The 21,761-nt window shown below is 41.4% G+C and overlaps 1 protein-coding gene across 2 annotated transcripts; it reads left to right on the forward strand.

The window, feature by feature from the left end:
* The first annotated feature begins 2,793 nt into the window (after positions 1–2,793).
* SKP1 (S-phase kinase associated protein 1) lies at positions 2,794–19,571 on the forward strand. Of its 2 annotated transcripts, none has more exons than XM_001504404.5 (6): positions 2,794–3,102; positions 6,137–6,233; positions 11,731–11,804; positions 15,920–16,063; positions 17,853–17,993; positions 18,685–19,571. In XM_001504404.5, the coding sequence occupies exons 2-6, from the start codon at positions 6,137–6,139 to the stop codon at positions 18,718–18,720; spliced, it is 492 nt and encodes a 163-aa protein (XP_001504454.1). In that variant the 5' UTR covers positions 2,794–3,102; the 3' UTR covers positions 18,721–19,571. The 2 variants fall into 2 exon arrangements, with proteins under 2 accessions (XP_001504454.1, XP_023473456.1); XM_023617688.2 differs by having other exon boundaries at positions 2,966–3,153.
* The last annotated feature ends 2,190 nt before the right edge of the window (positions 19,572–21,761 follow it).

Genomic DNA, 21,761 nt, shown 5'->3' on the forward strand with positions numbered 1-21,761 from the left:
CCTCCCCTTTGAGCAAGATCCATTCTGTTTTAGGGCCTCAGAACATATTTTGATGCTCCTTGGGATCCTCACACATTAGGCACAAGCCCGAGATGCTCCCAGACCCACTACCCTAGGCCCCCTCAGCTGCTATTTCTACTACCACTGCTATAACTTCTCACCACGAGACTTTAGACCTTACTCTCAGACCAAGGCAGATTCTCTCCACTCTCAGAGACCCCATATCTTTCTGGGGGTCCTAATCTTTCCATATCCCTGGGTTGAGGGGATAGGCGGAGGGAGTGGGAGAGAGTTCCCTTCAGAGACCCGCCCCAGTAGCTAACTACAATGCTGTCTTCTCTGCCTCGATTTCATCCCCACTCCCAGACTTTTGTAAAAGTGGCTCTGGCATCATCATACCTCTTCTTCCCAACTCTGCTGTTGCTGCTATAGATTTGAGTCCTTCAGCCTCTTGAGCTCTCAGTGCTTCACAAAACCTTCTTGTCTAAAAAGCTGTGGGTTTTAAGGGTCCATTTTGCAAGTCAAGATCCAAGAATTTGACTCTTTTTCCTTTGCATTCAGCACCCTCTCCTCTGGAGTAATATGGTGGTCTGATGTTAGGTGGAAGGCTTAGAGTTTGGCAAAAAGGAAGGAGGAGAGGCTAAGCAGAGGAAGGTGAGGTTCAGAGAGGTGAAATAACTTGCCCAAGATCACATAACAGAGCCGCTGTGCTTACCACTCTATCAGGGGAGCAAGAGAGCAGCGGAGTGAGCCAGATCTCTGGCCACGGGACTGGATTACTTCTTAGCTTACATGCTGTCCTATGGGTTGGAACACACATTCAGAGTCCAGAGTCTGTCCCATGGGTAGGGTCCTGAGAAAGCTAGTGTGAACTGAATTCTGGGCTCCCAACTCTGTGGGAGCCAGTCCTTTCTGACCTGGACTGGTGACTATGGATAAATAAGTGGGGATGAGTGACCCCAGCCTGCACCCCACCGTCCTGCAACTGCCTCGTCCCTCCTGAGTGGAGGGTTTGAGGAGGGTAGGGTTGATTCAGAAAGTGTAGAGCTAAACCAGTCACCTTTGACAGACACTGCCAGTCCCTTCTTAGCAGTGCTTCCTCACCGAGTCCCCACGACAGAGGTTTCTCAACTTTCCCTGGGCTTAAGCAGCTCTTGGAGAACTTGCTTAAAAGGCAGATTCCCCAGGAACTCTGATTCATTAGATCAAGAGTGGACCCTGGAATCTTCATTTTTCTTGACCTGAGGCCAAATTTATTTTTGAAGTAAAAAAATTTTGAATATGTAATACATTTATATGGACCGAAATCCAAAAGGTAGAAAAGGATATAAAGCGAAAAATCACCCAAACCTCTGTCCCCTAGTCATCTAATTTCCCCTCCCCTGAGGCAAATACAATACACAATTTCTTGTGTATCTTTCCTTAGATAACATGCATATAATAGCACATATGAGTAAATGAAATACACATTTTAAAAACAAGCATCTCTAGGTGATTCCAATATTGTGGGTCCCCAGACGTACTTGGAAAAACATACCCCTCCTTTATGACAGGCCCTGTGCTGGGTCCCCAGGCAAGATGTGCAACCTGGCACTGCCCAGTTCTGCTTAGGATGCTCAACAAGAGTTTACTGAGGTGCCACGCTGCATGCCGCAGGCAGGGGAGCAAAGGGGCTCCAGGGGGCCTTGCCTGGGAGACCTGAAGCTCGAGCTGCTGAGGGCAAGGCTGTGTTGTGGAGGAAAAGTATGAGACCTGTAGGTCCTTTCATCTTCCCGTCGTCGGCTGTGGCACCGGGCAGACACTGGATACCACAGCTCGTAGACAAAGCCCTGGTAACCCAAGGAGCTGCTTGGCCTCCCTGCCCAGTCTCATCCCAGAAGAGCTGTAGGCCTCTGATTTCTTTCTGTGGCCCTTTGTGGACGGGTCTTTTGTCTCCCTGGCGTCAAGAATACCATCCCGTGCCTGCTGGTTAGGTGAGCCTGGCGCCTTAGCCTCCTAGGGAGGGGTGGCAACGTTCCCCACTCAGAGCAGGGGAGGGCGGGCAAAGTCCCTGCCTGGGGGGTGGGGACGGGGGTTTCAGACTAGCCCTTTCCCTTTAGAGCTGACTTCTTCCAGGGGCACCTATCCCAGCCTTCAGGGAGCATCCCCTACAGGAGTTTGGTCCAGGCCGGCCCCTGGCTGCCTGGGTCACTGCCGAACCCCCAGCACTGTGACACACGCACACACACGGGCTCAATACACCTGCTAAACGAGTGGATATTCACTGCCAGAGAGAGGCCTCCTCTCAAGTCTTGGGGTTTCCCTGCAACAGCGGTTACTACTGGCCTGGAGGCCTCTTCAGAAATAACCGGTAGGAAATAAGGGTTAAGAGCACCAAACTGCGGCATAAGGTTCAAATCCCGGCTCTGCCACTCAACCGTTCTGAATCTGGTCCCTCACATACAAAGGAGAAAAAGGGGGGCAATATTTCACCTCCCGGGTTATGGTGGAGGGTGAGCTAACTCTTGCTGGCTTCAGGGGACACTGAGGCCCTGAGCAGAACCTCAGAACAGTGACGGTAAAGCCCATCCGCCCTCCTCCGAGCCCCCATTTTCCCAACATGAAGCGGGGAGCCGCCACCCTGCTCAAACACCACCCTCCCAGCTCCACACACGCTGACAGCTTCTAGGCTTTTCAGGACTGGGGTCTTTAGCTCGGCTCAGCACAGCCGCTGCCTGAAGGACCCTTGCAGGCCGCGGAGCGCTCCATCCAGCCCCTCATTCCCACTTTGAGGCGGGCGAGTCGCGCCTTCGAGGGTGGGGGTGAGAATGAAGCCCCGCCCCGTCCCGCCGCGCCCGCTCGCCGCCGCAGCTGCCGCCGCCACCTCTCCGCCCGGCCCGGCCCCGCCGTCCTCCGCCTGCCGTCAGGCGATCTCGGCGGCCAGCCCCGTTGGCTCTGTGACGCCGCGGACCGCGGGGTCCTCGGCGCCTGCGCCCGCCGTATAAAGGCCGACGCCGCGCCGCGCCGCTGTAGTGGCCTTGTTGTCCGCCTTTCTGTGGTGTGTGCTGACGCCGCCCAGCCCCCGTCAGCCTCCGGCCCGCCGTCTCCTTGAGACCTGACACCGTGAGTAGCCGCCGACCGATCTGGAAGGGGCGGTGGCGCCGCGGATTGCAGGTTGGGCGGCCGCACCGAGGCGGGAGGCAGCTGGGCCTGGCCTTCCCTTAGGCCCGGTGGGACCCGTTATCGACCCCGTTCTCCCGGAGGTGCCGGCGAGCCCCTTCTCCCGCCCCGCCCCTCCGCTCGGCGAGGCCTTGTCTGCTCGCGCGTCCTCACGACCCCGGGTGGGCGCCCGGGCGAGCGGGCGGGAGGCAGGAGGTGCGAGCCGAGCCCGGGATTGGGCCTTTTCTGCACCGAGCGAGCGTCCGCCGGCGCTGAGCTCGGCTGCAAGGCCCAGGCTGCGGCCTGGGGCCTCCCTTTGCGTTGAGCCTACCGGCCCCGGTGACCCCGGGCGGAGCTGGCAGCGAGGCTTTTAGTGGAGGTCCCTTGGCTGCCGTGAGTGTGGGCCCGTGTGTGGTTTTGGTGTCCAGGGGGAGCGTGGCGGCGGTAGTCCGGGAGCGGTGGATTCTCGGCTCTCATCCTTTCTGCCCCTTGGGTCTGGCGTCACTAGTCGCCGGTCCTGGCTACCTGTGCTGGGGCCGAATCTTTGCAGATAACCGCCTGCTTCTCCTGAATAGTTCTCTCCATTATTTTGCCAAAGCTTGGAGTTGCTGAAACGACTATGGTAGTAGCAGATACTATCGTCATAGTGGTGTGACTTTTAGGAGCCCTAACTCTGTAAAACTTAAGGTGTCTGGCTTTTAAAGGGATGGGACGTTCGCCTGCTTTGGTTCACTTTTTAGTGGAGACTTCAGGTTTGGGTTTTTGGGTCATGAAGTTTTCACTAGAGCGTCACAATATAAAGTCATAGAGTGTCGTAGAGTAATGCAGACTTTTCCACCCTTCCCTCTAAAAAGCGGTGTCAGGATTTCGGGTCACTTGAAACACAAGTTTTTTTCTTTATGATATTGATAGAACCCACTTCATGCCAGCCATGGAGGATGATTTAATTTCCAAGTACAGGAGCCTGAGGAATTGAAGAAATGGTCTTGAAAGCGTGTCACGTCAGAATTTCATCCGTTATGATCTGAAATTTTTGCACTGAATTCCAGCTGGATAACACTCAAAAAAGTTCTCTTTGAGTATTAAGTCTAGGATTGCAAAGTGCGTTGAATTACAGATTAACCGATTGCCTCCGTGCTATTTAATAAGATCTCACCTCCTTTAAGAGTAACCTAATACACGAATTTGACTATGACTAAGCATATCTTGCTATTTATTGAGAGTTATTTGAAACAAATATGAAATGGTCGTCTTGCTTAAAAGTAATTTTATCAGCTGCATTGCTAGACTCATGTTCCTGTAATGTTTATTCTGATGCTGTGGACTATAAAAAGAACATAGAATGTTTTGTAATTAGAAATTGGGCTCTATTGGGGATACCTTTTGTTGTTCCTTGTCACAGGGAAGGTCCTCTGCTCTGGGCCCTTCTCCATTGAGCAGGACAACTGCATTATTGGCAAGCACTAAACAACATGGAGAAGCAGACATATTAGTGAACTGAAAAGTGAAATCTGACTCTCTCCAACCATAGTGTAGTGAGAGCAGGATATTTCAATGGCTGGTTTGAAAACATAGCTTTACCGTTTTGCTTCCTTTCCTTACCAGCTTGTCTGTTGGGGGATGAAAACAATTGTCTGGGAAAAACTGAATGATTTTTTTGTCAGGTTTAATGGGTCTTAAGCCTTTGAACCTAAAATGGGTGCAATTCATATTTTAAATGCCACATTCTACCCTCTCAAGTTAATAGTGACATCACAGGATTATGAATACCTCAAAAGCATGGGTCTTCAAATGCTATGCTTAAAATTTGAAGAGGTCTTGAATTAATCTTTACGGTCAGATATTGCTGCCATTTCTCCCCTACCAAAGAATCTGAAGATGGTAAGAAGTTGCTGGCTTAGAATTCTTAATTTTAGAGATTTTGTTGTTTTTCTGGAACTGAAATTCTTTGAAGGTAGTTGCTTAGTTAACTTTTATGTAAGAAGTGTCTTTTTCCTAATGACTCATAATTAATTCGAGTTAATAAATACATTTTTGGAGCAAGTAATAGGTTATTACTATGAGGATTTTGGCAGAAGATCTCAAACTTGAATACCTTGGTCAGTAATGAAAGATAAGGACTCTGAAATTTTTGTTTGTTTTTTAAAGATTGGCTCTGAGCTAACATGTGTTGCCAATCTTTTTTTTTCTTCTTCTTCCCTCCAAAGCCCCCCAGTACACAGTTGTATATTCTAGTTGTAGGTCCTTCTAATTCTACGATGTGGGACACTGTCTCAGCATGGCTTGATGAGTGTTGCTAGGTCCACGCCCAGGATCCAAAGAGGTGAAACCCTGGGCCACTGAAGAGGAGCATGCAAGCTTGACTACTGGGCCACAGGACGGCCCAGGACTCTGAAATTTAAGTTTCTTATTTGATTTAGGGAATCAGATCAACATATGCTTATCCTTAAATCTTTTATTCTCTTATATATGGCCTTGCATTGATCCAGACATAAATAAGTATATCCTGATCTACTCTTTGGATCTGAATGCATTTTTCACTGGAAGGGCTCACAATGGGAAATTACTGTCTTTTTTGGTGGCTTTGTTTATTTTGGACTGACCTTCCTCAGGTTTGCAGGTGGTTAATTCTGATAGTTAACTATTCAAATGGGAGTAGTCAGTATTCAGTGAGAGCAGAAAGTAAACAAGTCCATTTTAGATCTATTTTGCATCAAAAGTGTAGAACTTAACCCTTAAATTGATACCAGTAATGAGTTTGGTAGGGCAGGCCTTAAGCTTCTGTTCCTAGCAGTTATTCTTTGAAAAAATTTTATAGAAACACTTGCATGCTAGCCTATGAATTACCACTTACAGTGTTTTACAGGATTCTGTACTACAGATCCTTAGGATTTTATACTTAATAAGTTAGAGGCCTTCTAACAGACTAAAGTTGATGAAATGTTGTATCGAACTAATATCTCTTAACTTTCAAATTCAATATAATACCTTTTTTTAGATGCCTTCAATTAAGTTGCAGAGTTCTGATGGAGAGATATTTGAAGTTGATGTAGAAATTGCCAAACAATCTGTGACTATCAAGACCATGTTGGAAGGTAAGTTTATTAGAACACCTGGGTCAGGGGAAAGGGGAAGAAATATGTAGTTTGAGATAACCTGTGAACATCAAATTTACATGAGTAACAATCTGTCGTAACGTGCCAAAGAGTATGAAGTGGTGAAGTTTCCCTTTTTTTCTTTAAAGTATTAACTGCATTTTTCTGATATAGGTCATCCTTTCTGCATTGTCTGAACTAATGAGGTTTTTTTATTTTTTAAGTAGATAAGACCATAAGGTAATATTGAAACGATTTCCAACCTCAGACAATGGCCCATTTCTATTTTAGGTAAATTTGGATTCACAATTTCTAATGACAAAAATTAAAGTCTTTGGAAAAGGGATACTTTCCTATATGGTAGTTAAATAGAGCACCTTGTTTCAGCAGAGGGAGTAAGCTGAGTAGATTGTAAACTGAGTAGATGTCTCTTGGCTTTTTTAAACCAAGTTTTCCCTTTTGTCTATTTTGGTCATTCTTCTGAAACTGCTACAAAGCATATATGCAGCATAGCCAAGTAGTAAGGCAGGAAGATGGGTCCTGAAACATTTTGAAACTTTTGCTAGTTAATGTAGGATCTCTTAGCATTACCTAAAATGGACTGGTGGACATTAATAGTATATGGAGACATACAAATCAGCATCTAGAATTGGTGAAAAAAACAACTTAGTAGTAATAAGAATGTTCTTAGTACTCAAATATAAAAGGTTTTTTATGTAGGGAAGATCTGTAGCTTATAGATACTTAAGAGTATGGGCCAAGCACTAGCTATCTGCTGATGAAAAGGAGGTGAGAAATGGTCTTTGTTTTTGGAAGAATTTATAAACTAGGAAGGGAGACAGACATCAAAAAAAGGCAAACTGTCATGTGGTATAATTAGTGGATTAATAAAGTTGTGTGCCAAGTGTTGCCTTGGGAACATCTTGGCTAATCTTATTCTTCAGGCTCGTGGAGAGACTTCAATGTGTAGTACTAGTGAGGTGATGTTTCAAGTCTAGTAGAATTAGCATGTTTTGGGAGATCATTCTGAGTTTAGACAGAATTAGAGAAAAGTAAAATTGAGGTTTTTGGTTGGGGTTTATTGGAGTGGGATGAGATTGTGATACTTAGTTGGTAGAGCTGAAGAACGAGTTTGAGAGGAGTGGACAAGAAAATGGCTTAGAATTTGAGCATGTTATGGATGTTTGTGATTCCTTCAAAAGGTCTTTGTAACAATCTAGTAGGCAGTTCTATGTGTAGATTTTGGTCTCTGAGTTGTAGATTGCTGAAGATAAATAGACTTACTTTGTGTAGTGGGTTATGGGAGTATCTGTCTATGGGAGTAAATAAGATAGGCAGGCAGGCAGCCATGTTGGGGCTGTTGGGGCGGCAGGGTGGCTGTTAAGATTTTAGAAGTCAGAAGTGGAGAATCAGTGGAGTAGGATTTGTGGAAGCCAAGGGAAAAAGGGGGGCGTTTTGACCAGAATGATTATTAAATTGGTGTACTGTAGACTGGTCAGTTAGGATTTCACTGTTACTGAGTTCTAACTTCTAGTAGCAGATATTAGGTGTGGTAGAGGCAGAAACTGAATTGCAGAGGATGTCTCTTCTGTTTTCTAAGCAGGACTTCTGTTTGCTGATAAAAGCTGAACATACAGGATTTTTTTGTAATTGATACCAATCATGTGGCACTTAGAGTCCTGTATCCTGGTAACTTACATACAAAGATCACTTCTATTAAGTTGTGAACCCCTTGGTACATCCCACAGTCACTGTTCATCAAGTACCTATTGAATGAAGAACTTTGGTATGGTCACTAATAAAGAGTGAAAGCAATCCAAGGGTCCCTAAAGGCAGGTGAGTAAGGCTTTATCTAGAAGATTTAGAAAATGATACCAAAATTGCTGCCTGAATACTTGCTTTGGCAATGAAAGTGTTCTTTATTTCATCTCAGTTGGTGCCTGGCACACTAATCTGACCTGTGTTGCTTCAAAGAAGCATTTGCTGCTGTAAGAACATAGGCCTCCTTGAAGGTTTTCTGTGCCAACTTTGGTCACTGAAGCAAGTGGACTGAAAGCCAGCAACAGTTAAATGATTCTTTCCCTCTCTAGCCTTTGGGCATCAGAGGTGAATGGCTTTATCTCAGTATCAGTGGTTTATGTAGAATTCTAGCCTCTTGAGGACTAGAGTCCATTGAATTCAGCAACTTAACTGCTTTCCTTATTTTGCATCTGCATTATCTCTGGTTATGGGTTTTTGTGACTTGGAAAACAAAAATAAAACCTAATCATAGGACAATCAAAGTGAAAATCTTGGCATGTGTACATGTGGATTGACTGATTTGTTCAGGTCTGGAGTGTGGTATCAGAATGCAGGTTTCTTTCAGAAGTCCTTGAAACTAAATAGCTTAAAGGAATGACTGTTGCTACTTGTGCATTCAGTTTAAAAAGCAAAAGCATTTCAAATCCTTAGTTTAAATGCTAGAGAAGTAATCCTTTACAACCATAAGGCCCTTATTTTTTATTTTTATTTTTCTTGAGGAAGATTAGCCCTGAGCTAACATCTGCTGCCAATCCTCCTCTTTTTGCTGAGAAAGACTGGCCCTGAGCTAGCATCTGTGCCCATCTTCCTCTACTTTACATATGGGGTGCCTGCCACAGCATGGCTTGCCAAGCAGTGGCATGTCTGCACCTGGGATCCGAACCGGTGAACCCCAAGCCGCCAGAGCGGAACATGCGCACTTCACTGCTGCACCACCGGCCTGGTCCCAAGGCTCTTATTTTTAATGTGACTTAAGTCTTCTTCCAAATAATGTTTGGATCTAAACAAGCTGTTCTTCTGTATTATGTTTCCTCTAATATCTTAATTCCCCAAATACAAATATGTTACATAGTGTAATTTCTTTCTCTCCCCTCTGATTAATAATATTTCACATTAATTTAGGAAAAGCATAAGTGACTTGATCCAAATGAGACCTGATCACTTTATAGTTTTACTCTATGCTGAGATGGAATCAGAGAAAGGCATTGGTGGGAAGGAGGAGAGGGGAGATAAGCAAATCCATCCATATAGGATAAGATACTATTCTTTTTGAATCTACTCTCATCTTTACCACCCCACTGGAACTACTTGTTAAGCTCAGTGACCTGCATGTCGTCAGGTGCCTTGTCTGTTTCATTTCTCATCTAGACCTATTAACAGCATTTGACAGTTGATCATTCCCTTTTACATTTGGCTTCCAGGCTGCTTGACTTACTAGTTACCTCACTCACAGCCTTCTGTCTCCCCATCTTTAAAGCCTGCAGTTCCCCAGGGCTTAATCATTAAATCTCTTCACTATATTTATACTCATTCATTCCCTCGGTCATCTCATCTAGTCTCATACACCAATTCCCAAATTTACCTACAGTTCTGATCTCTTCTCTTGATATTTAGACTTGCATATTCAACTGCTTGGTCTACCCTTGCATATCTTTTTGACAGCCTTCCCCATATCAATTAACGGCAACTCCATCCCTCTAGTTCCTCATGTGTCATAACCTTAGTCTTCCCCGACTCCTTTCACATCCTCCTTCCCATCTATTGGCAAATCCTATTGGCTTTACCTTCAAAATGCGTCCAGAATTGGAGCATTTCTTACTTCTTCATAGCTATAAACCTTGTACAAGCCACCATCTTGTGCCTAGATTATTGCCAGCTCCATAATTGGTTTCCCTCTTACCCACCTGCTCTCCATCATCTCTTCCAACACAGTATCCAAAATACACAAGGCCCTATTAATATCAGGCCCCTTATTGATATCCTCTACTCCTTTCACCCTTGCTAATCCTGCGCTAGTAACACTAGATTCCTTAGTGTTTTTATTTTTTTATTTTTATTTTTTATTTTCTTCTGAGGAAGACTGGCCCTGAGCTAACATCTGTGCCCATCTTCCTCTACTTTATATGCGAGACACCTGCCACAGCATGGCTTGCGAAGCGGTGCCATGTCCACATCTGGGATCTGAACCGGCGAACCCTGGGCCACTGAAGTGGAACGTGTGAACTTAACTGCTGCGCCACCGGGCCGGCACCTCCTTAGTGTTTTTAGAACATGCCAGACACTCCTATCAGAAGGCATTTGCATTTGCCATTTCCTTTGCTTAGGTGTTCTCTCCTCCCTTAGGATTTTACTAAAATGTCAGCTTCTCAGTGAGGCATCCTGAGCAACTCTATCTAAAATTACAACAATTCCTCCCTCCTCCTGTTTTCATTGCTGACTCTCCACTGCCTCGGACAGCACCTGGTATATATCAGGGACTGAAATGTTTGACTCACCACTGGCCATGTCAACACTGCTGATCCTCTGCTACAATCAATGTAGTACTGTAGTAACTTTTGGTCTCTAATCTTGGTACTTGCTAACTGTTAAGTAACTTTCTTTGGCAGCTCTTTTTTAGTCATGTAGAAACTGAAGGACAGACCCATTTGGTTTGAAAAATATTCTTAGTTAAAATCTTTAAGTAACATGGATTTTAATTTTAAGTTTTTTCTTTGGAGTTCACCAACCACTTTGAGAATCTTGAAAGTTAGACCTTTTTTATCAGAGAAACATGTAGATTCAAAATTATAGGTAATATGTATGTGATAAAGAACACTAAAGGGTATACACTGGAATTAAGTCTTTCAACCCAGATACTTGTTAACTTCCCTAGACATAATATTGTTAACAATTCCTTATGTATCTTTCTGGAGGAGATATTTTAAATATAAGTACACAAGTATATTCCCACTTGTATTCAGATAACATTTATCTTTTTTCTGGTGAGGAAGATTGGCCCTGAGCTAACATCTATGCCAGTCTTCCTCTATTTTGTTTGTGGGATGCCACCACAGTGTGGCTTGACGAGTGATGTGTAGGTCTGCTCCTGGGATCCAAACCTGCCAACCCTGGGCCACCAAAGCAGAGCGTGCACACTTAACCACTGGGCCAGCCCAACATTTATCTTTTTATACCTAGCTTTTAAAAACTTTAATCTTGAATTCATACCACCATGTATGGAGCTGCCTGCCTTATTTTTGTCAGTGGCTGCCTGACCTGTTGTGTGTGTGTTTATACATCTTTGGGCTTCAGATTTTTATAGATTGAGATTGTTGTTTGCAGTACTTTTCTTTGTTTTATTTTTCTAAATGCAGTCTGAGAGTTTGGTATAAAAGACTAAGGATAAGAGTCTGGCTTTAATTTTTATCCAAATGAGTGCCCAGTCATCTCAACCCTACTTATTAAATCACTTTTCTTCCTAATTAAGAAATCTATAATATTCCTGTATTTGTCTACTCATACAACTTTATGCATTTTCGGGTGGTTCATGGGCTTCTTGTTAGGAACTGACAATTTTAAATGCTCTTAAGAGAACTATTCTTAGTAAGTCTTTTCAGACAATGTGTCTTGCAAGTTACTTGTTTTAGACATAGCTTGATTGGTGTAAATGTTATAATGGAATTAGGAAATACTGGCAACTCTCTTCTGGTTTTCTTAGATTTGGGAATGGATGATGAAGGAGATGATGACCCAGTTCCTCTACCAAATGTTAATGCAGCAATATTAAAAAAGGTAAGGTAGCAAATGGTACACTTTGTTACGTACTTTTCTTTTTTCATTTAACAGTATCCTGGTGATCTTTCAATAATGATAAATAGATAGCTTCCCTTTTTTAAAAAAAAAACAAAACTCTACATAGTGTGATTATGACTGTAAATATTTGTTGCAGTTTATTTAACCAGGCCCTGTGAATATTTGAGTTGTCTAGTCTTTTTCACTAACACATTTAAATTACTGAACTACAACAGTATGTGCTTAGCAGAAAGGAAAATTTTTGTATTGTTTGTCCACTGAATGGGTATACCTCAAAGGAAGCTTGAGAACAAGAGATATGCTTTTGTTTTTGTTTCTTTGTTTTCAGTTGATCACCTTACCTTGTGTCTAAGCATAAGCAGCTCTTCACGTTGACTAGGATTTTAGTGTTTCAGGCAACATGGCTCTTTAGAAGAGCCAGCCATTTACTTGGATCCTTATCTAAAGAAACAGCAACCAGTTTCCACATTGCAGGGAAAACTGGCTAGGCTTAGAGATGGGAATAGTCCACACCGGTTGGCCCCATCCTAAGGGATTTTCAGAGGTTGTTGATCATATGCAATTTCATCTTATGCTTTCTCTTGACCCAGGCATGAGATGTAGCTGGACTGCATATTTTTCCATATTCTTACCATGATTGGCTATTACCTGTCTTTTTTTGTTGTTTTTTAAATTAATTAATTTTTTTTTTTGAGGAAGATTAGCCCTGAGCTAACATCTGCTGCCAATCCTCCTCTTTTTGCTGAGGAAGACTAGCCCTGAGCTAACATCTGTGTCTGTCTTCCTCTACTTTATGTGGGACACCTGCCACAGCATGGCTTGACAAGTGGTGCGCAGGTCTGCACATGGGATCCAAACTGGCAAACCCCAGGCTGCCGAAGCGGAATGTGCAAACCTAACTGCTGTGCCACCAGGCTGGCCCCTACCAGTCTTTTTTTTTTTTTTTTGCTCTAGCATGTCATTTAATTTTAAGTTTCAAAAGGATTAGTTTGGAGGCTGGCCCCATGGCCAAGTGATTTGGTTCGCGCACTCTGCTTTTGTGGCCTGGGGTTTTGCCAGTTCAGGTCCTAGGCACGGACCTAGCACCACTCATCAAGCCATGCTGAGGCGGCGTCCCACATGCCACAACTAGAAGGACCCACAACTAAAATACACAACTATGTACTGGGGGGCTTTGGGGAGAAGAAGGAAAAATAAAGTAAATAAAATCTTACAAAACCTACCAGTCTTTTTAATTGCCCTAGACTAGGTAAAAAGTGATTCTCTAAAGCTGAACATTTTTTACAGATGTTATTGGCCATTTGTGTTTTCTGCATTGTCTGTTTTCCTTTGCCCATCTTCTTAGTGGGCTTTTTAAAAAAATTGTGGTAAAATATACATAACGTAAACTTTACCATTTTAGCTTTTTTAAGTGTATAATTCAGTGGCATTAAGTATGTTTACATTGTTGTGCAATCATCACTACTAACCATCTCCAAAACCTTTTCATCGTCCCAAACTGAAACTGTACCCATTAAACAATAACTCCCCATTACCCTCTCTCTCCAGCCCCTTGTAACCACTATTCTGTTTTCTGTTTCTATGAATTTGACTCTTCCGGGTACCTCATATAAATAGGATCTTACAATATTTGTCCTTTTGTGTCTGGCTTATTTCACTTAGCATAGTATTTTCAAGGTTCATCCATTTTTAGTCTAATGGACTTTTTATAGGTGTTCTTTATGTAAAGTTTCTACTGGTTTGCTTGTCTTATGTCAATTCATAGTGTTTTATGATTTTAGTAGTTTTATATTTTGTCTGGTTAGATCTCCAGTTTCTGACTTCTGGGTTTTGTCCTTCAGTTAACATTCTATTTTATACTAATGTAAAATGCTTCTAAAAAGGCTTTTGATTGCATTAATACAAATGCCAGGCATTTTTTAGATGTTGGAGGTACAGCAGTGAACCAAAGAGACAAAATCTCTGCCCTCTTGGAGTTTACATTCTAAAGGTGTGGGGAGAAATGTACAACATAGGAAATATGTCAGATGGAAAAGCTGTGGAGTATAAACAGGTTGGTAGGTGGAGAGTTAGCTATTTTTAAAATAAAGACGGTCAGGAAATGCCTTATTGAGAAGGTGATCTTCGAACAAAGAGCTGAATGTGTGGAGGAAGAGAATTTTGGGCAATGGGAACAAGTACAGTGACCCTAAGACAAGAGCATGCCCTACCTTTTGAGGAAAGGCAAGGAGTCTTAGTGTGGTGACTAGAGCATAGTGAACAAGCAAGGTGGTAGCAGAGAAGGTCAGAGTTGATGGGCTGGGTGATAAAGGGCCACTTCTGAGAAAAAGTTTTTTTTAAACCTATTTGCATTATTGCTTAGGAATATTTAAACTTAACTATATTGAGTAATAATCACATAATCCAAAAACTGTAAAAGTAGACAATAAAATCTCCCATCTTTGTCTGTCATCTGACCAGGAATCCACATAAGTAACAATCAGCATTAATTTCTTACATATCCTTTTAAGACTTTTAAAATAATTAATTAATTAATTTTTTGTGGAAGATTAACCCTGAGCTAACATCTGCCACCAACATCTGCCATCTTCCTCCTCTTTGCTGAGGAAGACTGACCCTGAGCTAACATCCATGCCTACCTTCTACTTGATATGTGGGACACCTGCCACAGCATGGCTTGAGCAGTGGTGCATAGGTCCGCACCTGGGATCTGAACCAGCAAACCCTGGGCTGCTGAAGTGGAACGTGCAAACTTAACTGCTGTGCCACTGGGCCAGCCCCTAAGACTTTTAAAAAATACCTTTATAAGTTAATACAAATCGATTTTTTCTTGTACAACTGGAATACTGTTAAGCTTTTCTTTATTTCTGTAAAGCCCCTTATGCTTAGTATGGTTGGCTTTTCTTTCTAGAAATAGTTCTTTCCTTTTTTTGTATCCTGGCAGTATAATTTCTCAGCTTTGCAGTTTTCTCTCAGTGTTGTTCATTTCCCCAGTGTTATACTATGAAAAAATTTTAATCATATAGAAAAATTGAAATATACGGCAAAAACCCATTTACCCACCACCTAGATTCTACAGCTTAACACTTTCAGTGTTGATTTTGGTCTTGATGATGGTGTGCATGGTCTAGCTAATCACCTTCCTGCAACCCTAACTATAATGTGTTCATTCCCCTACTAAGGGAACATTTGGGCTTTCCCTACTTTGTTCTTAGACTGAGTAGTCTTGTGCACATGTCTTGCGTATTTAGAATTGCTTGGTGGTGATATGTGCACATATTCAGCTTCACTAGGTAGTACTAGGTTACTTTTCAAAGGGGTTATACCAGTTTACACTCTCAGAAGAAGAGCTCGTGTTTCCCTCACACTGTTGCCAATGATTAGTATCAAAATCTTGAGTGTTTTTTTTTGGTCGGAGGGCAGTCTAACGTAGTATCTGACTGTAGTGTTAATTTTGCCTCTAACGAGGCTGAGTGTTTCCTTCTGTTTGACTGTTCAGATTTCTTTTGTAAATTGCCTGTTCATATCTTTAGCCCATTTCTTAGTGGCGATTTTTAAGATTTTATATTCTGTAGGGTAATCCATTGCTGGTTGTACATGTTGCAGGTTGTTTTCTCGTCATTGTCTTATCTGACTTTATGCATCTTTTTGCATAGGAGCTTTTTATTTTTATTCTTATTTTTTTTTGAGGAAGATTGGCCCTGAGCTAACATCCGTGCCCATCTTCCTGTATTTTATCTGTGGGACGCCTGCCACAGTATGGCGTGATAAGCAGTGCATAGGTCTGCACCCAGGATTTGAACCGGTGAACCCCAGGCCACCAAAGCGGAACATGTGAGCTTAGCCACTGAGCCTCTGGGCTGGCCCCTACAGGAGCTTGTTAATGTGGTCAAGTATAGTAACCTCTCTGTGTTGTTCATGGTTATCTAACATCTTCCACTGTCTAAGGTTGTGAAGATTTCTCAAGCTTCATTTTTGCTTCCAAGTCAGCTTCTAGTTAGTTCTTGACCTAGTATAGGAATAACTTTTGCCCCAGAGTGAAATGAGTACCATGTGACAAAATGCCACAGAAGAATGACCTTTTGTTGTTGTAGGTCATTCAGTGGTGTACCCACCACAAGGATGACCCTCCTCCTCCTGAGGATGATGAGAACAAGGAAAAGCGGACAGATGATATCCCTGTTTGGGACCAAGAATTCCTGAAAGTTGACCAAGGAACACTTTTTGAACTTATTCTGGTATGTTTTTAAATACATACTGTAAGATATCTCTAGTTCAGAATCTTTAGCACTTATTATAGAGTTAAATTTGTTAAATTCATTGATACTAAGTTTTAACACTCTGAACTTAAATGCAATGCTATATTTAAATCCACATATCAATAATCACATTAAATGTAAATGGTCTAAACACCACAAGCAAAGGGTAGAGGTTGTCACATTGGATAAATAAAGCAAGACGTAGCTATGCTGTCTACAAAATATCACTTTAAATATAAAGACATAATTAAAGGATGGAAAAGGATATATTATGCTAACATTAATAAAAAAAAACTGAATTGACTATATTAAAGTAGATTTCAGAGGAAAGAATATTACCAGGATTAAAGAGGGTCATTGCATAATGATGATAGGATCAGTTCATTATTAAGAGGACATAACAATCCAAAATGTTTATCTACCTAAAAGCAGAATTTCCAAAAAGTGAAAGAAAAACCAATAGAACTCAAAGGATAAATAGACAAATCCATTATCATAGTTAGAGATGTCAACACCTGTCTCTAAATACTTGAAAAAACAAGCAGACAGAAAGTAAGGATGTATAAGACTTGAATAACACACCATCAACCAGCTTGTCTTTTTTTGTGTGTGTGAGGAAGATTTGCTGACCTAACATCCATTGCCAATCCTCCTCTTTGTTTTTGCTTGAGGAAGGTTAGCCCTGAGCTAACATCTGTGCCAGTCTTCCTCCGCTTTGTATGTGGGATGCCTATACAGCATGGCTGAAGAATGGAGTAGGTCTACGCCTGGGATCCGAAGCTGTGAACCTGGGCCACCAAAGTGGAGCACGCGGAACTTCAGCCACTTGGCAACGGCGCCAGCCCCACCAACTTGTCTTAATTGACATTTATAGAACATTACATCTAATGACAGCAAAATACGTTTTCTTTTTTAAGGTGTATACTACCAAGACAGACATGTTCTGGACCATAAATCAAGTCTCAAATTTAAAAGGATTCAAGTCATACAAATTGTATTTGTTTTCTGATCACAGTAGAGTGAAATTAGAAATGAGTAACAGAAAACTATTGAAAAATTCACAAATACTTGAAAACTAACACACTTCTCAGTCACCCATGATTCAAAGAAAAAAATCAAAAATTGCAAAGTATTTTGAACTGAATGGAAATAAAAGACGACACATGAAAATCTGTGACATGCAGCTAAAGTAGTATTTAGAGGGAAATTGATAGCACTAAACACCTATATTGGAAAAGAAGAAAAGTCTCAAATCAGTTATCTAAGCTTTTACCTTAAAAAACTAGTGAAAGATGAAATTAAACCCAAAGAAAAGGAGCAATCAAAAAAATAGAAAACAGGAAAACAGTAGAGAAAAATCAAAGAAAGCAAAAGCTGATTCTTTCAGAAGATTGATAATATGTAGTGCTATAACTGCTTACGTTTGAATTCTTTGAGTATTTCTGTCAAGATTTGACGTGCTTGTGCACATGCACAATTCCCCGCCCCCCGACACACACACACACGTGTGTGCCACTAGTGGCTATTCTTTCATATTTGAGGTAGTATAGTTTACTGAAGGCAGCACAAGGACTCACTATTTTAGAGGTATAACAAAGAAGGGGACCTACAAACATCTTTGACAGAAGAATTTGATTTCTTCTTCTCCCTCGAATTTCTTAAAATCACTAGCATTTTAAGGTTAATTAAATATGGGTTGTCAGCCACTAACTTTGGGTTTAGTTTAACCATCAAGTATACTTTAATGAAAACAACAATCACTTTACAGGCTGCAAACTACTTAGACATCAAAGGTTTGCTTGATGTTACATGCAAGACTGTTGCCAATATGATCAAGGGGAAAACTCCTGAGGAAATTCGCAAGACCTTCAATATAAAAAATGACTTCACTGAAGAAGAGGAAGCCCAGGTAGGTAGCTCACAGCTTGTTCTTGATCACATGCTTTTTGAAAGAGACTAAAACTCATAATATGCCAGGAAAAGAGTTGCCTGTATCAAGGAATTTGACTTTACTTGAAGGATTATAGATACCTTCTGTGTCCTAAAAATATTCTTGTTTAGAGATTGATCTGTCTCTGTGAATCTAAACACTTAGATGATACAGCTCTTTTATAAACAGAACAGTTAGTTTTCAGCCAAAAGTGCTCTTTGATATTTATTCCTTAACAGTTACTAGTTTTGGTAACTGGAACCTTACCCGTTACCAATATTTGACTTCAGAAAAGCAGGCCCTTATGGATGGTTGTATGCTAGGGTACTCCAGAGAAACTTAGTGAATGGGGAAGAAATGAATGAATAGATCAGAGTGATTTCGTTGACACAGCTACAAACTGAAATGATTTGAATTATCCAAATTTGCTTTGTCAACTCTGGTGTAGTTGCCCATTGCCTTTGCTTTTTTGAAATTTCAGCAGGGCAGAATAAAAACCTGGGGAGGCAAAGAAGGGTAACCAGGAAGTGTACTCTTAACCTGGTGTTTTTCCAGTTTTCCATCTGTCCCTTTCTGACCTACTTCACAGGCTACTGATGAATCAATAGGTAGTGGTCTTAGGAAAGACTGCCTAAGTTAAGGTACTTCTTTTATCTATCTCTTTTTCTAGGTACGCAAAGAGAACCAGTGGTGTGAAGAGAAGTGAAATGTTGTGCCTGACACTGTAACACTGTAAGGATTGTTCCAAATACTAGTTGCACTGCTCTGTTTATAATTGTTAATATTAGACAAACAGTAGACAAATGCAGCAGCAGATCAATTGTATTAGCAGAATATTGTCCTCATTGCATGTGTAGTTTGAGTACAGATTCCAAACTTATGGCTGAGTTTCTTCTAGTATGATCAGAAGTTTCTTTTTTCTTTGCTCTGAATAAAACTAAACTGTGGGTTCTCTATGGAACATGGCATTTTGGGCTTTCCTCTTTTTGTAAAGTGATTTCTGCCTAGTTTATTGTCCAGTTAACTTTAGTGATCTTTTAAATACAAGTTGGCATTGTAAATAAAACAGCTTGCAAAAAGTTTTCTGAAATAGAATAACAACGTATTATCTTTATTCATGAGTTGGAAACTGGAAAAAGGCTACTTGAGGTAAATGTTCTGAGTGGGGTTATTAGGATGTCTTCCAGCTTCCTGGAGTCGAGGAGTGCTACTGGTATTGATCAGCCTTTATGGAGCAGAGCTCCCTTAATTGGGTCTGAGGACTTGTTTTTGCATTTTTAATCCTCTCAGCTTTGAATATTTTGGCTAGAGACTCAGTTACTACTCACTTTGTGGTTTTGGGGGGAATATAAATAGACATTTGTTAGCTTTGCAATTAAAAAAGACAACCCATATGGTACGTCATCTTTTTATAATCAGTGATCCCATGTGGGGAAAACTATTCACACTACTTGCATGTAAAAAATAATTTAACCTTTAGTATTAAAATGTGTGGCAAAACCTAGAAAACATCAGTCAAATGCAAGCTATTTTCAATAAAAAGTAAGTTACATGGTAGGTGGTAGATGGTTTGCTTTTGTGTATTTAAATGTGTCCCTTCACTTAATATTAAATGTTTATGTGCGGTTGTTTAGCTGGAGAAGACCTGTAGGTAGTTCACGTTCTAGCTCACTGGAGGCTACAACATAACAATAGGGTTTTGCTAGACTTCTGTCTCTTCTAATTGTCATTGATATATTTCGCTAGAGCCAGTGCCTCAGTTCTTAGCTGGTGTACTTAGGCACACAAAACTGCACTGCTGTTGCTTCTCGCCTCCCCCTACAGTAGAATGAAGTTTTCTTGATGGTTTGAGATGGCTCAAAATTTTTTTTTTTTTTCTTTCCTCCTTAGGCTCCCTTTTCTTTCTTTCCCAGCTAGCGTCATCTGTATTCATATGCTTACTGTGTTCTCTTCATGTTTATTGTGAGCTATTGTGGCTCAGATTGTTACTTGACAGTAGTTTGCCTTTACTCCTTCATCTCTTATTTGTCCTAAATCTACCTTATTTAATGAAGTCCCATATGCTATCTTATATGAATTCCCATTTGTTGTCTGTACCAGAGATAGCAAACTACAACCTGTGCGGGGTGAAGTCCAGCCCACAGCCTGTTTTTGCAGTCTGTGAGTTAAAAATTGTTTTTACATAATTTTAAAGGATTGCTGAAAAATATACACACAGAGACTATTTGAACAAAAAGCCCCAAATATTTATTCTCTGGCCCTTTACAGAAAAAGTTTGCCAACCCCTGACTACTGCTGGATCCCTGATGCCCTTTACTTTCAGAAAGTGAACTTGTTTTCTATTTGTCCTGGTTTTAGTGGAGAAGGTAGCAGAGTTCAGTCCTACCTGGAGTGTCTCATCTGCTAATTCCAGCTATAATGGTCAACTCTTGGAAAAACTTATCCACCCCAAGTATATCCCTAGCAATATCATGACGAACACAAATCTTTACTGAAAGTCCAGGATTATTAGCATATGCTGTGTTTAGTTTGGATAAGAAATAGCACCTTCTAGGAAACAGGACCCTATTACTATTAGCTCTCAATCTGTATAACGCCCAAGAATTGTTAGAATTACAGGACTAAATAACGTCGCCACTGATACTTAAAGGATACTGGGATCTTTCTTGATAGGTAAGATTGCGTGGACAGACAATATAGTAGTTTAAATTTTTGTTTCCTTCCTGACTTTCTGTAGACTATGGCTCTAGTCTTTAAACAAACAAAACGTCCTGATAATCTTAAACTCTCATCTTTAATAGAGATCTGACAGCTTATCCAAGAGAAAATAGGACATTTCTGGACATTATATACCCAAATAAATCATAGGCATGGTGTTAAGAGGCCCTTCAAGCTGGCTACAGCACTTTTTTCTCTCTTCTTTGCTATATGCTCACTATTTCTTTAATATGTCTACAGAGAATTTCCCAGGTTCTCATCTTATCCAGGGAAAGTGAGTGGCCCTTTCCCATTTTCATAGTAGCCAACCTGTCTTCAAAGATACACTCACCCCTGCCTACTCTCTCACTTCCCAATTATTCTAAATTTATACTGCGGCATGAGGTCATACTGTAAGGCTGGAGTCTTGCCTCTGCCCCTCAGTGCCTACATGGCCTTGGGCAAGATGGAAATAGTAGCTACTGTGGTTCACAGGTCTGGTACAGTCTGCTTTGTATTAAGTGTTCCAGTACTTAGAGGGCACTTGATGGCAGCACTTAACCTGTATTTAGCAGCACTGCTATATGAACTCTTGTATCAAGAACATAAGATCCTTGTAAAATGCATAGGACATAATGAAAACAATAGCTATTTTAATGCATAGGAGGGGGAAACTGGTGATAACCTTGTTTTGGAAAGTGGTTACCGATGATGAATGATGAAGGCTCTCTCTAAGTACCGGCATAACTTAGGAGAGGGAAGGAAATCTTTGCTGATTAACCTCAGGGCTCAATTAGGAAAAGCCCTTTATATCTCTAGGAAAGAGAAGAGGAGGAAGGTGTTTCACAGGTTTGGGTGATTGCTGGCTAAGACTGAAGAATGTTTGTCACTTTCCTCTCTATACACAGAAAATGCATACCTGCTACCTGCAGTGTGATGCTGTTGGTGACGAAGATTCCTCTCTGACAGTTCTTTGGCTTCTCAGCTTTTCATTGACTATATCACTTGTGATTGAAAAGTAAACCAAACTTCATTTGAATGTTAGCTTAT

Source organism: Equus caballus, chromosome 14 (assembly GCF_041296265.1).
Source record: "Equus caballus isolate H_3958 breed thoroughbred chromosome 14, TB-T2T, whole genome shotgun sequence".
Lineage (NCBI taxonomy): Eukaryota > Metazoa > Chordata > Mammalia > Perissodactyla > Equidae > Equus > Equus caballus.

Excerpts from the sequence above, each read along its gene's own strand:
- SKP1 (XM_001504404.5), top strand. The coding sequence starts at position 6,137 with ATGCCTTCAATTAAGTTGCAGAGTTCTGATGGAGAGATATTTGAAGTT. Across the intron at positions 16,064-17,852 it reads CACTTTTTGAACTTATTCTG|GCTGCAAACTACTTAGACAT; the intron begins GTATGTTTTTAA and ends ATCACTTTACAG. Across the intron at positions 17,994-18,684 it reads CTGAAGAAGAGGAAGCCCAG|GTACGCAAAGAGAACCAGTG; the intron begins GTAGGTAGCTCA and ends CTCTTTTTCTAG.